Genomic DNA, 18,198 nt, shown 5'->3' on the forward strand with positions numbered 1-18,198 from the left:
AAAAGAGGCATTTCCAGAACCGGATGGCTGTGGGTGCTCCTCCATGGCAATTTGAGCCCCAGAGCCTCTGATAAAATGGGTGATTGGAATGCCTTACAGTTCTAAGTGGGTGTTCACCCCACTGTCAACCCTCCCAGCCAGACTCAATCAGTGGGGAACTCAGATTTATCTCTCTGATAAAATCTCCTAGTTCTACATGTGTGAGAGCTGCCGTAACTCTACTGGCATTAAGATGGTGCTTTCTCTCTGTGGGCTCACTTGTTGGGGGAAGAGGAGAAAGATATGTGCTTTTCTCTCACTAGGTTAAGTGGGTACTCTGCCCCCAACTAGGGCTTCAGGCCAGACATTGTCACCAGTGACCCTGGCTGCCACAATCTGCGCTCAGCTTGCTCTCAACACCGGATGTCTCCTTCAGCTCCTGGCTGGGGCAGTCACAGATAGTGTCTCCTGCTTGCTGCTACGTGTTTGTGCGGTGCACACTGCTCCATGGTATCTCTTCTTTCTATAGAGTTTCCACTGAAAATTTCTCTCCAACTCTCCCTGGAAATGTTCTTCCACTGCTTTTCTTTTATTATCTTTCCCTGATCGAAACCAACATGTCTTTTCCCTATTTGGCTATCTCAGAATCACGGAATCCTATGCTTTTGCGTTTGAAAGGACATTATTGATAATCTGCATGATTCATTATTTTTAATATTTACATATATTTTGAAAAACTGGATTCAAATTAATTGAAAATGTACTCTATATTTACAATTGCTCAAAATTATTCAAGATTTGCGGTAAAATCTGTAAAACTAAGTTTATAAAACAATGTCATATTCTCACTTGGCAGAATTTCACTTGTTTACAACAAATGAAGTGTACACAGGAGAGGTGGAAAGTCACCTTCCTACTTTAAACTTATGAGAATCCAAAAACCAAGGAAGAATGGCAGTTACCCTGCTGGACATTCCAGTCCAACAGGATTATTAAACAGTAGGCAGACCAAAGATAATGGGCTGATCCACTCTGCCTGGAAGACTCCCGAATATTACGATGATTTCATATTGGATCAGGATGTTCTTATAATAAGTTTACCAAGAACAAAAACCAGGTAGGTAAAAAGTATTCCAAGAAAAACAATAGCAGCATATCTTAAAGAAGACAGCATGGGAGGCTGGTGTGTGGCACAATCATTAAGAATCTACTTGGAATGCCAGTGTCCCATAGAAGAGTTCCTCCCTGGCTTTCTGTGCTGACTCTATTTCTGTTGCCAGCTCCCTGCTAGTGTACTCTCTGGCAGGTAGAAAGTAATGACTCAAGTCCTGACTCTCAACTTATCATCTTATTTTTGGAGCTAAGCTAAACAGCCTGCACAGCAACCTGGATGTAGAGAATGAATGTTTTCTAAAGCTAATTGTTTCTTGAATATTGAATAAATTCTGGGATTAAATGCAAACTGTCTAGGGGCTTCAAACAATAGAATTGGGTAAAGATAAACCCACTCATTCACACTTTCTTTTGAATAAAATATTCAGATCAGCTAGCTTTTTCTTTAGAATGAGCTTTATGGGCATCATATATTAAAATGTGAATGAAGAGTTTTCCATTTGTAATTTAAGTAAATATATTTACTCTAAATTATGACCTAAGGTAGATTCTGGCCAGCAAGAGTTGATCAATAGAAACATGTAAATTAAAGAAGGAAGTATTTAAAATTTTGCGAAAAGTTTTGTGACAATTGACTGTCATTTATTTACTCTTTATGTGTTCAAAAGAAAATGAAAAAACAAGTTGTCTTACTTCCCCTTGCATAGGGGTGGAAACTCAAACCCTGATGTAATTCTGTCTAGAAGACAAATCAGGTTAAAAACCTAAGTGGCAAACAAGTAAAATAACCATAACCAATGTCTACCAAAGTATGAAATATTACATGAAGGCACTTCAAACAATTTTTGGAAAAATGAAATTAAAATATAAATTTCTACAAATCTAAACATTTTTTGAAATGCATGCATAGTTTTTTCATAATACAATTTCCATGTAGTTTTAAAAAACTCATATACATGGATTTTGAATTTTTTTATCAAAATAAATTAATCTTTTAAAAAGACATTTTAAAATAAAAATTGAATCAACATGTTATATTTATAAACTTTTGGGAAGCCATGCAATATTTCAACAGATGTATACAGTGTAAATGGAATCAAGTTAAGAAATTAGCATTTCCATTTCTTTATCTTTATATTTGAAGCCAACAAGCTCCTCTCTTCCAGTTCTTTATACAGCATATAATTCGTTACTGTGAACTTTACTTACTCCACTGTATTGTAAACATGAGAACCTATTATTTTTCCTTTTTTCATTTTAAGATTTTTAAAATTTTTAAATTAGTTTTTAACAGATTCAATATAGTTCATAGGTCCATTTCTAAGAATATAATGATATTCCCTTCCTCCATTCCTCCTACCCTCCTATTCCACCCCTATGGGAACCTATTATTTCTAACTAATTGTGTTTTGGTACCACTTACCCAACCTCCCTCCAACCCTCTTCTTTTCCAACCTTTCCCAAGCTCTAGTAATCACTATTTTAAGTTTCATGATAACTTTTTAGGCTTCCACATTTGATAGAAAATATGCACTATTCATCTTTCTGTATCTGGCTTATTTAACCTAAGTTAATAACTTAGCAGTTTCATGTATTTTACTGCAAATGACAGGATTTCATTCTTTTTAATAGTTAAATAATATTTCATTGAATATATATATATGTATATATTTTCTTTATCCAACAGTGCACATATAGGTTGATTCTATATCTTGGATGTTGTGAATAGCTGCAATGAAAATGACATGGTGGCTAGATTTTGATAGGCTGACTTCATTTCTTTCAAATGAATACTAAAAAGTGGGATAGTCGGGTCATGCAGTAGATATATTTTTGGCTTTCTGAGGAGCCTCTGTATTGTTCTATACAATGATGGCTCAAATGTGTGTTCTATCCAACAATTTATAAACATTCCCTTTGTTATTTTTTGATAATAGCCATTTTAACAGCGGTGAAATTAATATCTCACTATGGTTGTTATATGCATTTCTCTGGTGGCTAATGGCACCGAGTATTTCTGGGTGTATTTGTTGGTATATGATATTTATCCTTCATTCTGTTAATGTAATGTGTTGCATTTATTAATTTGGGTATGTTGGAACCATCCTTGCATCCCTGCAATAATCCTACTAACTCATGGTGAATGATCTTTTTGCGTGTTGCTGGATTGGACTTAATAGTGTTTTGTTGAGAATTTTTGTATTGTGTTCCTCAAGGAGGTTGGTTCAGAGTCTTTTTGCTGCATCTTTTCTAGTTTGAAGTTGAAGTAATCCTGGCTTTAAAAAATTAGTTTGAAAGATTTCCCTTCCTTTCACTTTTTCAAAATTATTTGAGAACAACTGGTGTCAGTTCTTCCTTACAATTTTGGAAGAACTCAGTGGTAAAGTTATCTTGTCTAGGCTTTCAGTTATTGGGAGACTTTTTATTTCTGATTCATTATCACTCATTATTGGCCTATTCTCGTTTTCTATATTTCATGATTCAATTCTAGTAAATTTTATGTGTCAGAAATTTATTTATTCTACATTATTGAATTTGTTGAATATTGTTCATAAAATTCTCTAATGATCCTTTGTATGTCTACAGTATCAGTTATAATATTTCCTTTTCTTCATTGATATTATTTATCTGAGTCTTCTATTTTATTCCCCTGTGGGTCTTGATAACAGTTTGTCAATTTTGTTTATGTTTTCAAGAACCAACTCTTCATTTCATTAAACTTTCAGATCTTTTAAGATTGTATTTCATCTATTTCTGCCCTAATATGTGTTACTTCTTTTTTTCTTTCAAATAATTTTGGGTTTGGGGTATTTTTGCTTTTGTATGTCTTTGAGATAAATCCATTTGTTTGTTTATTTAAGATCTTTCTATTTGTTTTGGTAAACACTGTTGCTGTAATCTTACCTAAGCACTTCTTTGGTATTTCATAAGTGTTTTATGTTGTGTTTCCATCTTTTAAAAGATTTATTTATTTATTTAAAAGATAGAGTCACAGAGAGAGAGGGAGAGGCATATAGAGAGATCTTCCATCAGCTAGTTCATGCCCCAAATGATCACAGTAGCCATGGATGGGCTAGGCCAAAGCCCGGAGCTTCATCTGTGTCTCCCACATGTGTGGCAATGGGTAAAAGCACTTGGTCCATCTTCTGCTGCTTTCCCAGGCCCATTAGCAGGGAGCTGCATTGGAAGTGGAGCAGCTCAGACTCAAACTGGCACCTATTTGGGATGCCAGTGTTGCAGGAGTGGCTTAACTGTCTGCTCCACAACACCAACCCTGTGCTTCAATTTTTGTTTGTTTCAAGGAATATTTTTCATTTCCCTCTAGTTTATTCAGTGTTTGATCATTCTCAAGCATGTTCATAAATTTCCATATAATTATTTGTTGTTGATTCCTAGTTTAATTTCTTTGTAGTCAGAAAACATAGTATGATTTTTTTTGGAATTATCTGAGACTTATTTTTTGTTGAATATATGGTTTATTCTATATGATTTTTCATGTGATTATGAAAAGAATACATATTCTGCATTTGTTGGGTGCAAGGTTCAGTAAATGTCCTTTTTTAGACCGTTTTGGCCTATAGTACAATTTAACCCTGATGTTTCTTTGTTTATGTTTTATTTGACTGATCCGCCCATTGATGAAATTCACTGTGAAGTCTCCCACCACTCCTATTGTATTATGACTTATCTATCCCTGAAATTCTACTAATATTTGTTTTTAATACTGAATACTCTGGCATTAGGTGTGTATACATTTCCAATTATATGTACTTGTTGATTTAATGTATTGAACATTGTGTAGTTGCCTTTTTTTCCTATTTGTCTTAAAGCCTATTTTTACTGATATAAATACAGCTTGTTTTTGGTTTCTGTTTGCATAAGATTCTTTATCTCTCTTTTCACTTTTATTTTGTGTACCTTTACTAATGAAATGTGTTCCTTGTAGTATCATTGTGCCAACTATTTTTTATCTCTTTAATCAGTCTGTCCTTTAATTAGAGTATTTATTCCATTTACATTTGAAGCTATTATTGATGAATATCAACAGTTAATCATTTAAAATTTTTTGTTTATTTTCTCTTCTTTTTTTTTAAACTTTTATTTAATGAATATAAATTTCCAAAGTACGGCTTATGGATTACAATGGCTTCCCCCCCATATCGTCTCTCCCACCCGCATCCCTCCCCTTTCCCACTCCCTCTCCCCTTCCATTCACATCAAGATTCATTTTCAATTCTCTATATACAGAAGATCAGTTTAGCACACATTAAGTAAAGATTTCAACAGTTTGCTCCCACACAGAAACATAAAGTGAAAAATAATAGATGATTTTTTAAATAATGATGAAATCAGATCAGACCTATTGTCATGTTTAATCCCAGTGAGAGTCAAGTTGGGAATTGATAATTTCTTCTTTTTTTTTTTTTTTTTTACAGAAGATCAGTTTTGTATACATTAAGTAAAGATTTCAACAGTTTGCACCCCCATAGAAACACAAAGCGAAATATACTGTTTGAGTACTCATTATAGCATTAAGTCTCAATGTACAGCACATTAAGGACAGAGATCCTACATGAGGAGTAAGTGCACAGTGACTCCTGTTGTTGACTTTACAAATTGACACTCCTGTTTATGGCATCAGTAATCTCCCTATGCACCAGTCATGAGTTTCCAAGGCTATGGAAGCCTTTTGAGTTCACCGACTCTTATCTTGTTTAGACAAGGTCATAGTCAAAGTGGAGGTTCTCTCCTCCCTTCAGAGAAAGGTACCTCCTTCTTTGAAGACCTGCTCTTTCCACTGGGATCTCACTCACAGAGATCTTTCATTTAGGGTTGTTTTTTTTTTTTTTTTTTTTTTTTTTTTTTTTTTTTTTTTTTTTTTTGCCAGAGTGTCTTGGCTTTCCATGCCTGAAATACTCTCATGGGCTTTTCAGCCAGATCCGAATGCCTTTAGGGCTGATTCTGAGGCCAGAGTGCTGTTTAGGACATCTGCCATTCTATGAGTCTGCTGAGTATCTCACTTCCCATGTTGGATCACTCTCCCCTTTATTTATTCTATCAGTTAGTATTAGCAGGTACTAGACTTGTTTATGTGCTTCCTTTGACTCTTAGTCCTTTCATTATGATCAATTGTGAACTGAAATTGATCACTTGGACTGGTGAGATGGCATTGGTACATGCCACCTTGATGGGATTAAATTGGAGTCCCCTGGTATGTTTCTAACTCTACCATTTGGGGCAAGTCAGCTTGAGCATGTCCCAAATTGTACATCTCTTCCCTCTCTTATTCCTACTCTTATGTTTAACAGGGATCACATTTCAGTTAAATTTCAACACTTAAGAATAACTGTGTATTAATTACAGAATTAAACCAGTCATATTAAGTAGAACAGACCAAAAAACTACTAAGAGGGATAATGTATTAAGTTGTTCATTAACAGTCAGGGCTATGCTGATCAAGTCACCGTTTCCCATAGTGTCCATTTCACTTCAACAGGTTTCCTTTTTGGTGTTCAGTCAGTTGTCACCGATCAGGGAGAACATATGGTATTTGTCCCTTTGGGACTGGCTTATTTCACTCAGCATGATGTGTTCCAGATTCCTCCATTTTGTTGCAAATGACTGGATTTCATTGTTTCTTACTGCGGTATAGTATTCTAAAGAGTACATATCCCATAATTTCTTTATCCAGTCTACTGTTGATGGGCATTTAGGTTGGTTCCAGGTCTTGGCTATTGTGAATCGAGCTGCAATAAACATTAGGGTGCAGACCGCTTTTTTGTTTGCCAATTTAAATTCCTTTGGGTAAATTCCAAGGAGTGGGATGGCTGGGTCGAATGGTAGGGTTATCTTCAGGTTTCTGAGGAATCTCCAGACTGACTTCCATAGTGGCTTGACCAGTTTGCATTCCCACCAACAGTGGGTTAGTGTCCCTTTTTCCCCACATCCTCTCCAGCATCTGTTGTTGGTAGATTTCTGCATGTGAGCCATTCTAACTGGGGTGAGGTGAAACCTCATTGTGGTTTTGATTTGCATTTCCCTGATTGCTAATGACCTTGAACATTTTTTCATGTGCCTGTTGGCCATTTGGATTTACTTTTCACATGTTTTCATGATGTTAATTATTTTTCTGCTTCAGTATATGGGATTCCCCTAAGAATCTTTTATAAGGCTGGTCTGATGGTGATGATTTTTTTGTTTTTACTTATCTTGGGATGTTTTACTTTTGTATTTATGAAAAATAGTTTTCTTAGTTATAGTATTCTTGGTTGGCATTTTTTTCTTTCAGAATTCTATATATATCATTCTATTCCCTCCTTTCCTATAAAGATTCTGCTAAGAAATATGTCATTACTCTAATGGGGTTTCTTGTGAATGTGACTTGGTCTTTTAGATTTTAGAATTCTCATTTTGTATCTTTGAGAATTTGATTCTAATTTGTTTCACTGAGGAATTTTTGATCATGTTCTATGGAGCTGTATGAGCCTCCTACATACATACTTGTTCATATCTTTCCCTAAAATGGTGAATTTTTCAACTATTGTATTTTAATATATTTTCTATTTTTTCTTTTCTCCACGGATCTCCAGAATTTGAATATTTGCTTGCTTCATTATTTTACATAGGTCTAAGATTCTGTCCTCATTTTAAAACATATTTTCCTTCCTTCCTTCCTTCCTTCCTTCCTTCCTTCCTTCCTTCCTTCCTTCCTTCCTTCCTTCTTTCCTTCCTTCTCTTTCCTCGCTTCTTTCCTACCTGCTTATCTGACTGACATATTTCAAAAGACCCATCTTTACATTCAGATATTGTTTATTCTACTTGATCTAATGTGCTGTTAAAGCTTTGTACTGTATTTTTTTGTTGTTGTTTGAGTTGCTCATTTTTAGGACTTGTTTCCATTTTAAGATTTCTCTTTGCTGAATTCCCATTCATTTCATGCATTATTTGCCTGATTTCGTTTAACTGCATCCTCTTGTCTCTGTGTATCTTTATAATCATGCTTCTGATTTCTTTGCCAGTCATTCCATTAATCTTTTTTTCTTCTGAGTCTCTTAGTAAAATATGATTGTATTCCTTTGGGGGAGGCAAACTATTGGCTTACTTTTTCATACTTTCTATATTCCTCTATTGGTATTTGCACACTTGGTTTGTTAACTGTTTTTTGTCACAATATTCACAAGCAGCTTTTGTGATAAATGACTTCTTCCTGAAGATGTATCTTCAAGTATCAGTTTGGTGGGCTCTTTTGGCTTTAGTTCTAGTTAAATGATGTGTGATAATCTGTGTATATTTTTCTTGCTTTATAATCAATTACAGCAGCAGTGGGAGCATAGGGCGCCTGTCTTAGTCCCAGAGGGTATCTTAGTGTTGGTGTTGGCCTACATGGCATTGTCTGCCATTGTGAGGCCTCCATCTCTCGGTCCACAGTGGCTGGGATCATGAGAACCCAGAATCCTGAAATTATTGTTTTCACTTCCTTGTTTAACAGGAGCATGAATGGAGTCACTGTAGCTCAGATCCAATGTATAACAGTGGCACAGGGATCCCCTCAGTGTCAGCCCCAGGTTTCTGTGAAATGTATTGGAACATGCCTATCTTTTCTTTCTCCAAGTAAACAATTATTGTCTGGGTACCAGGCTACCTGGAGTTGGAGTAGAAATGGAGGGTACAGTCCTGTGGTCTCTGCAACCAATAACAGGTGATACTGACCGTTTTAGAAGTCCAATTGACTTGGGATGTGTGTCTTCATTTGGGAGGGCAACAGGTTCAAGGGCTCCATATATAGGCACAGGTACTGGCCCTGGAATTGGACTCATTATCATCTGCCCACTGTTGATTTTACTAGGTCCAAGATGAAATTCTTTGCTCACTTTTGTGTCCTACTCCTCAGTAGCTGGAGTATTGCTCCTTAATGTTTGCCCCTTGTTGGAGGAGGTATAGGAAGGCAATCCCTTGGCTGAACAGATGGACACCAGTCTTTGTTGCATCTGAGTCTCACAGCAATAGGTCCCTGTGCTGTCTTACAGGAGCATGCCAGGCTCGCGTGAAGCTGGGAATGATACAGACTGCAACACATGTATGTTTTATCAAGGCAGAGGTCTCCACCTGGTGTCAGGGCAGTTGTAAATGCTCTTGCTGTGAGTACTGGGCTGGTGATATGAACTTTTGGTCTATATGTGGTTCTGGGTCTCACCACAGCAGGTCTAGTACCAAACCTCAAGGCAAAGCCCTGAACTCACTTCCCTGCCATTCTCTGCGGTGACCGAAGTCTTACTTCCTACTGTTTGTCTAAGGTTGAGGAAAGGGTGATAAGAGGCCATCCTTTGACTCCCCAGATGAAGGTTAAGCTGAGTCGCACTTGGGTCTCACAGTCACTGGGCCCTTGTCAGTCCCACATGAGGCTGAGTGATATAGGCTGAAAGAACCCCAGAGCACAGGTCTTCCTGGGAGGCCAGTGAAGAGCTAGCTGGAGGCTGCACCTGTAAGCCCTGCTGAGAACTTTATTTGGGGCTGAATCTCACTGCAGCAGGCCTGGCACTGAGATTCAAGGAAGGTTTTTAATCATGTTTTCCCATTTAGTGCTCCAGTGGCTGGAGTCTTGCTTCTCTGTCAGCAGAGCTGGGGGAGGGATGGTGGAGGTGGTCCCTTAGGGACCTGCCTATGGAGGGTACAAAGATTCAGTATATAGCTACTGGCCTTGGAGTAGGTGTTGTGATACATGTCCTGCTCCAGATTTCACTGTCACCAGCCTGGCACTGGGTCTCAAATCTAATGTCTGAACTTAATTCCCTCCACCTTTTCCAAGTGGAAGGCGCCATATCTCTGTCCTCATTGCATTTCTTGTAGCTGGGAGAAGTGTGACATGAGCAACTCTCCCCTTCCTGCGTTATTCAGTGCATCTTTCTTATTATACACAAAGTGAGCACTAGCATCTCTCTTCTCTTGTGTGGTTGGCTTATGCAGGATAGCTGCTCAGGTGGTGTCTCTGTGGGATACAATTGCTGGTGCGTCTTATTCAGCCTCTGTCATGTTCTTCTCTTCTCATCTATGCTTTAAGATGCATTGGGTGAAATATGGGTGAAGGATTGTGAAGCTTCCAGGCACCCTCTGGGTTGGAAGCTTCTATGTGTGCAGTTGTCTGCAAGCTGCATTTACAACTAGTTAAGAAGAAACATCTCGGGCTGCCGCCGCGGCTCAATAGGCTAATCCTCTGCTTGCGGCGCCAGCACCCTGGGTTCTAGTCCCGGTCGGGGCGCCAGATTCTGTCCAGTCCAACTCTCTGGGAAGTCAGTGGAGGATGGCCCAAGTGCTTGGGCCCTGCACCTGCATGGGAGACTAGGAGGAAGCGCCTGGCTCCTGGCTTCGGATCAGCGTGGTGCGCTGACCGCAGCGCACCAGCCACGGTGGCCATTGTGGGGGTGAACCAACGGAAAAGAAAGACGTTTCTCTCTGTCTCTCTCTCTCACTGTCCACTCTGCCTGTGAAGGAGAAAGAGGAGGAGGAGGAGGAGGAGGAGAAGGAGAAACATCTCCGCATTCATTGTTAGCACTGCCAGAGCTCTAGACTTTCCTCTTGAATTCTATGAAAGTGTAACTTGGGTCAGTACAAGCAGCCCACTCCACTGGATCTCAATCAGTTTACTTTAGGATCTCAAGCCTGTTGGGAGGATAAACTTATATTTTAATTACATTTTCACACAAACTTTTTGATGTATTCTTATAGTGAGTGGGCTTTGTGATTTTAGCAGTGACGGCTCTGAAATGGAGCCAGGAGACATGCCCAAAATAGCACAGTGAGCAAATAGTCATAATGAATTTTCAAGAATTAATACAATCAAAGTTAAAAGAAGTGGAAAGGATTGTTCAGTAGCTTTCAGAAATTGTTAAATTGAATAGTTTGAAGTTGTATTTTAACACCTTCCTCGGTGTATGTGTATATATGTGTGTGTATGTCTGTATTTGTATATTTATCAGGCCTCAATGATTGTAAAACACGGTAGAAAGAAAGAATTAAAAATTTAAGTGTTTTCTTTAAGATAATTACATTTTTTTCTTCATTTGAATTTTTTAAAAAATTTGTTGAATGATATTAATACAATGGAAAACAAACAAACAGCACTTGATTGGAAGACCATTCTGGACATAATGATCTTGAATCTATAACCACATGCTGTGTTACAGTATACAGTAGCAAGTCCCAGCTACATAAAAAATTTGGAGAATGAACGTCTCGCTTGACGAGATGGGCCTGGTGTTTCAGCAGAGACCCCTCTAAGAGCAGCATTGTGTCTGTATCAGATTAACATGGAATGGATTTTGCTTTCCAACTTAAATACAGGGGTCACTAAGATCTTCTTTGCAGAGATTGCCCTTCAGTATTTCACCATGTTAAGTAATTTTATTAAAATATATTCAAAACGCTCCTCTTGGGAAAATAGTAATGAAGCACTTAAGATGTGGTAACTTTGATATGTTTCATTTTAATTTTCTTAAGGTAAAAACAAATAAGTATCTTGATCATATTTGTTATCAACTTATTACTTTTTTTCTAATTACTGTATTTTATTTAAATAATAGGTCTTGGTAAGATTACAAATAAAAGGTTGATTTGTAATATTTCCTTGCTGTAAATGATATGCTACTTATGTCTGTTTTATAATAGAAAAACATAAAAATGTTTTAGCATTTATTTATGTTCCGTTTTAGAATAGAAATACCATGACATATCCTATCAGATTTTAGATTATATAATGTGTCGAATATGTGCTGTGCATTGCTCATTTATGCACACATGACTTTCTATTAAGGGAGGCAAGATCCCAATCCGCTGGACGTCACCAGAAGCTATAGCCTACCGCAAATTCACATCAGCCAGCGATGTGTGGAGTTACGGGATTGTTCTCTGGGAGGTGATGTCTTATGGAGAGAGACCATACTGGGAGATGTCCAATCAGGACGTAAGTATGTTTTTGTAGCTTAAGAATTATGGGTTCCGATTTAAATATCAAGCTGTGCAAGGAAGTGAAGCATAACAAAACCAGGTGGTTCCTGGTCTGTGACATTGGAATTGAATACTTGGAAGGACTGAAAGTGTTTCCAAGTCTTAGAGGATACTAATTGAATTACTCTTATAGCTTCAATGTTTCCTTCATCAGGGTTTAGAAATGAGACAAAAATGGAATGGTTTTATACTAATAGAATAAGTGACTAAGAAGATAAATAGATATAATGGAATATTTGAAATATTTTTTGCTATCAAACTGCTTTTAAGATACATATGTCTGCTATTCTTTCTTGATTAGATTAATGCATCTTGGCAACTTGTTTCCTCAAATACAGTGTTTTTCAAAAATAAGAAATCTCAATCATGTCATTTCTATTAATGTATTAAACATGGACGTGGATTTATTTATATGAATGAAGGGCTGGATGGAGAAAATGCTCTTTAAATTTCTATTATATCTATGATATGATTTTTAAAAGAATTTTGTTGTTATAGGTTATGTTTTTCTCATGCCTAGTAAAAGATGCTATTTGCATATGGGTCAGCACTCAGAGATTTTTTCTTTATCCTTAACCACAATATCTTAGCAAGATCCCAATGACACAGGACAAGATAACTTGTCCAAGTCATTTTTGACTCATTACATATGAAATGGCTTCTAATGCATTTTAATCTTCAAATAATTCTATGCTTCTTCTTCAAAAAATTGCTTTGTATGTAATACACGGAAAATCACACTCACTTTTCCACATCTGTTTTATAAAATTATGTCTTCACCTATGGAACTCAATGTGTGGTCTTTTGAACTAGATGGCTTGGAAATTTGTTAAGAATAGAAATTCTCAGACTCCGCCGGCGCCGCGGCTCAATAGGCTAATCCTCCACCTGCGGTGCCGGCACACCAGGTTCTAGTCCCAGTTGGGGCACCGGATTCTGTCCCAGTTGCCCCTCTTCCAGTCCAGTTCTCTGCTATGGCCCGGGAGTGCAGTGGAAGATGGCCCAAGTGCTTGGGCCCTGCACCCCATGGGAGACCAGGATAAGTACCTGGCTCTGCCATCGGATCAGCGCGGTGCGCCGGCCACGGCACGCCAGCCATGGTGGCCATTGGAGGGTGAACCAAAGGCAAAGGAAGACCTTTCTCTCTGTCTCTCTCACTGCCCACTCTGCCTGTCCAAAAAAAAAAAAATTCTCAGACTCTACCCTAAATTTATGCTACCAGAAATTTGCGGATAGAAGGAACAATACTCTGCATCTTAATAAATGCATTAGATGATTTGGATACATATTGAAAATTTAAGAAACACTGCATTTAAAAGTGTAAAACTAATAGACTAACATACTTACTTGTGTAGAACATTGAATTTTATCAAAGGAAGGGAATATTTGAACTGTGATAGAACTAGAATCTGCATTCTAATATTTTTGAAATCATAATTTCTATGTATAATTTGTATAACATAATTATAATTACTTCAGTCTATCAAACTTCCGATAATCCCAAACATTTCTTTTTGTTTTAATCCAAAAAGGATCTTCACCAAAATTTCTTTCCAAAATCCACTTTCTTTTGGTCTTCTTTTATATAATGTTTTGAGTCATGAGCAATTTGATCAGCTGTTATCCCTTTAGGCAACTTAAAATGAGAACTTTTAAACTCAACTTTAAAGTATGCCTAGTAATGTGCCCCGCCTAGAAGAGAGTAAAATACGTTCCACTTTCTACACAGGTAATTAAGGCTGTGGATGAGGGCTATCGCCTACCACCCCCCATGGACTGCCCAGCTGCCTTGTATCAGCTGATGCTGGACTGCTGGCAGAAAGACAGAAACAACAGACCCAAGTTTGAGCAGATTGTCAGCATCCTGGACAAGCTCATCCGGAATCCCGGCAGCCTGAAGATCATCACCAGTGCGGCAGCAAGGTGACACACTCGAGTTTGCATCCTGTTCTTACTCAGAAATGCATGTTTCTGCTGTCTCAAAGATGTCAGTTTTTTCCTGTAGACTTTCCCTGCAAAATTCTCTGAAATTTATACTCCTCAAGGTTGGAAAAGTGTGTCTTCTGTTTTTTATTTTTAGGGAAAAGAATCATGTTATTTCGTAGTAATGACAGAATTCTGAAATATTTTTATATCTATGTTGACAAAAGTGACTGTGCATTGAAGCTTCTTTAAATCTTTGAGAAATAGGTCTTCTCAGCTAATCAAATAAGTGCATCTCAGAGAAATTAAAGGCAAAGCTGTCTTAACAATGTAGAGTCTCACCGTATGGGTAAGATAAATGCAGTTCTTTCCTGATGATGTGTGCTCTTGTAGACTTTTAAATTTTGTTTTGATTTATCTCATTTGGTAGTACACTTTTTTTAAAAACTGAATGGCAAAGAGACAAACAGAAGAATCTTCCATCAGCTTGCTTACTCTGTAAAAGTCCGCATGAGTCAGGGCTGGGCCAGGCTGTGACCAAGAGCAAGGAACTCAATCCTGATCTCTCACATGTGTGGTAGGTACCCAAATACATGATCCACAGTCTGCAACTTTCTAGGGTACACATTAACAGGAAGCTTGAGTCAGGAGCAGAGGCAGGACTCAAACAAGTACCTGCTGTGTGGGCTGTGGGCATCCAGCATGGTTTTAACCACTGTACCAGATGCCCACTCACTAGTACATATTTTTTGTAAAGATTTATTTTTATTTTTATTTGAAAGAGTTACAGACAAAGGTAGGGAAGAGAGAGAGAGAGGTCTTCCTTCTTCTGGTTTGCCCTCTAAATGGCCACAATGGCCAGAGCTGAGCTGATCCAAGTCAGGAGCCAGGGACTTCTTCTGGGTCTCCATGTGGGTGCAGTGGCACAAGGACTTGGGCTACTTTCTGATGCTTTCCTAGGCACATTTGTGTGACCTGGATCCGAAGAGCAGGCAGGACTGAATCAGTGCCCATATGGGATGCCCATGCTGCGGGCTGGGGCTTTAACCTGCTGCACCACAGCATCAGCCCCACTAGTACATATTTTGTATGTGAAAAATATTCCCCTTGACAAGTGAAGAAAGAATCACTTCAGGCATATTTGGGACTACTAGCTATGTGACTGTATGTATAACCAATGGTTTAAAGAATAGAAAACCCGATAAAGTCTTTGTAGGTTTAATGGAATTGCCTCAGTAACAGTGCTTTGTGATCTGCTCTACAGTTATTGAGTCCATGCATAATCAATAGTTCCTCTACATCTGGTCTTAAATGTGAAATTTTACATTTCCATTAATTCAACCCTAGCCTATTGTCTCCATTGATAAAAAGCATGGTAACTAAAGCTGCCATTTAATGTCTAGGAATTTCCTTGCTTTTTGCCTTAAGTTGTCTATTTAAAGATTAATAGTGTATGATTATGGGTAAATGTTTGAGATAAAGACAGATATATAATATTTATATAGATATATATTTACATATATATTTGTATAAATGTTCAATTAATTACAGTTTTGTATCAGACTTCTATAAATCTATAATATATTAATCTGATGTTTTAAGAAATCAAAATTAATGTCACCTAAGGCACATGATAAACTAAACATGAAAAATTTAGGTATTGACAGATTTGACAGTGAGGCAAATGGATAAATGAGCATTCCCATCTATACCTCTATGCATATTTCTTCTTCCTCTATTTTTATGCAATTATCACAATATTGTGCATACTCCAAGTGTACAATACAATGCTTTGATATACACTTGCATTATTAAATGATGATCACAAGCAAGATAGCAAATCCATTGTCTCACAGAGATACCTCCTGTGTGTGTGTCTATGCAAGTGTCATGACACTACTTCCCATCTACTCTTTAAGTAAACTTCAAGTAAATAACACATTATTTTTGATAGCTATTTTATTTTACATTAAATTGCCAGAATATATTTATCTTATAACTGCAAACTTCACCCTTGACTAGTGTTCCCCCAATTCTTCCACCTCTTGACCCTTGTAACTGCTCTTCTATTCTCTTGTTTTTCTGAGACAGATATTTTTTAAAGATTTATTTATTTATTGGAAAGTCAGAGTTACACAGAGAGAGGAGAGGCAGAGAGGGAGAGAGAGAGTCTTCCATCTGCTGCTTCACTCTCCAACTAGCTGCAATGGCTGGAGCTTCCAGGAACTAGGAGCTTCATCCAGGTCTCCCATCTGGGTGCAGGAGCCCAAGAGCTTGGGCCATCTTCTACTGCTTTCCCAGGCCATAGCAGAGAGCTGGATTGGAAGAGGGGCAGCTGGGACAAGAACCACCAGCCATATGGGATGCCAGTGCTTCAGGCCAGGGCGTTAATCCACTGTGCCACAGCGCTGTCCCCTGAGATAGATTTTTAAAGTGATATAATATATAGGTGAAATCATGCAGTATTTTTGGTTCTGTCTGGCTTATTTCACTTAAAGTGATATCCTCTAACTTCATCCATATTGTCATACATGGAAGGTTTTCCTTTTTTTAAGGCTGAAAAGATTCTGTATGTAAGGAGAGAGAAAAAGAGGGGAAAAGGAAAAGTGAGAGAGGTTATATAGATCAAATTTTTTTATCTATTCATTTGGTGATGGGAATTAAGATTGTTTCCATTTCTGGCTTTTTGTTAATAACATTCTATTGGATGTGACAGTGCAGCTATCTCTTCAAGATAATAATATTAATTTCTTTTGGATACATACCCAGAAGATGGAATGACAGATCATATGATAGTTTTATTCTTAATTATTTGAGAAAGCTTTGTACAATTTTCCAAAGTGGCTATTGAATTCCCAACACCACCAACAATGTTCCCTATCATTCACAACCTCAACAATGCTTTTTACTGGTTGACACTTTGATAATACGCATCCTCACAGGTGTGAAGTGATACATCATTGCGATTTTGATTTGCATTTCCCTGATGATATCGAGAAACTTTTAATGTATCTTTAGCAATAGGAATGTCTCCCTTGGAAATATGTCTATTTAAATTTTTTATTTTTTTAAATTTTTAAATTTTTTAAATTTTTAAAATCAAATTATATGTTGTTTTGCTATTGAATTGTACATGTTCACTACATATTTTTGTATGTATTCACTATATATTTTGTCTCTTCAACAGAAGAGACAAATGCTATAAACACACATTTAATTTGAAAATGTCCATATCATTCCAATACATTACATTTTATGTGCTCTATTAGTTACCCCTGATCAGGGAAAACATAGGATATCTGTCATTTGGGGTCAGGCTTATTTCACTAAGTGTAATGGTTTCCAGTTTCATCCATTTTGTTTCAAAGACAGGATTTCATTGCTTTTAGATCTGAGTAGTATTTCATACTATGTGTATATAACAATTTCTTTATCCAGTCATGAGTTGATGGACATCTGGGTTGATTCCATATCTTTGCTATTGTGAATTGTGCTGCAATAAATATATGGGTACAGATAACTCTTTTATATGTTGATTTCTTTTGGTTTGGGTAAATTCCTAGGAGTGAGATGGCTGGATCATGTGATAAGTCTATATTCAGATTTCTGAGGTTTGTCCATATAATCTTCCACAGTGGCTGCATCAGTTGGCATTGCCACCGACAATGGATTAGGATACCTTTTTTCCCACATTCTTGCCAATATTTGTTGCTTGTTGATTTCTGTATGAAAGCCATTTATAACTTCTAACTGGGGTGAGGTGGAATCTCATTGTGGTTTTGATTTGCATTTCCTTGATGGGTAATTATCCTGAGCGGTTTTTCAAGTGTCTGTTGGCCATTTGAATTTCCTCCTTTGAAAAATGCCTGTTCAAGTCCTTTTCCCATTTCTTAACTGGATTGTTTGTTTTCTTGCTGCTGAATTTCTTGAGCTCTTTTAAGATCAATCCCATTTGCAATAGCTTCAAATAGAATTAAATACCATGGAATAAATTTATACAAGGGTGTCAAAGATCTCTATAAGATCTCTATGAGGAAAATCATAAAACTTTTAAAGAAACAAATAGAAGACATTAAAACATGGAAAAATATTCCATGTTAATGGATTGGAAGAATCAATATCACCAAAATATCAATACTACTGAAAGCAATTTACAGATTCAATGCAATCCCAATTAAAATA

General features: G+C 37.2%; 1 protein-coding gene across 3 annotated transcripts in view; it reads left to right on the plus strand.

Moving 5' to 3' along the window:
- The window catches only part of EPHA3 (EPH receptor A3), a 401,167-nt gene that overhangs the window by 353,611 nt on the left and 29,358 nt on the right, over positions 1–18,198 (plus strand). For all 3 annotated transcript variants that reach the window (XM_002716757.5, XM_008267088.4, XM_051819167.2), the window contains exons 14-15: positions 11,900–12,049; positions 13,823–14,016. In XM_002716757.5, the coding sequence (XP_002716803.2) occupies positions 11,900–12,049; positions 13,823–14,016 (344 nt within the window). The remainder of the gene's footprint in view (positions 1–11,899; positions 12,050–13,822; positions 14,017–18,198) is intronic.

Source organism: Oryctolagus cuniculus, chromosome 4 (genome assembly GCF_964237555.1).
Source record: "Oryctolagus cuniculus chromosome 4, mOryCun1.1, whole genome shotgun sequence".
In the NCBI taxonomy this organism is placed as follows: Eukaryota; Metazoa; Chordata; class Mammalia; order Lagomorpha; family Leporidae; genus Oryctolagus; species Oryctolagus cuniculus.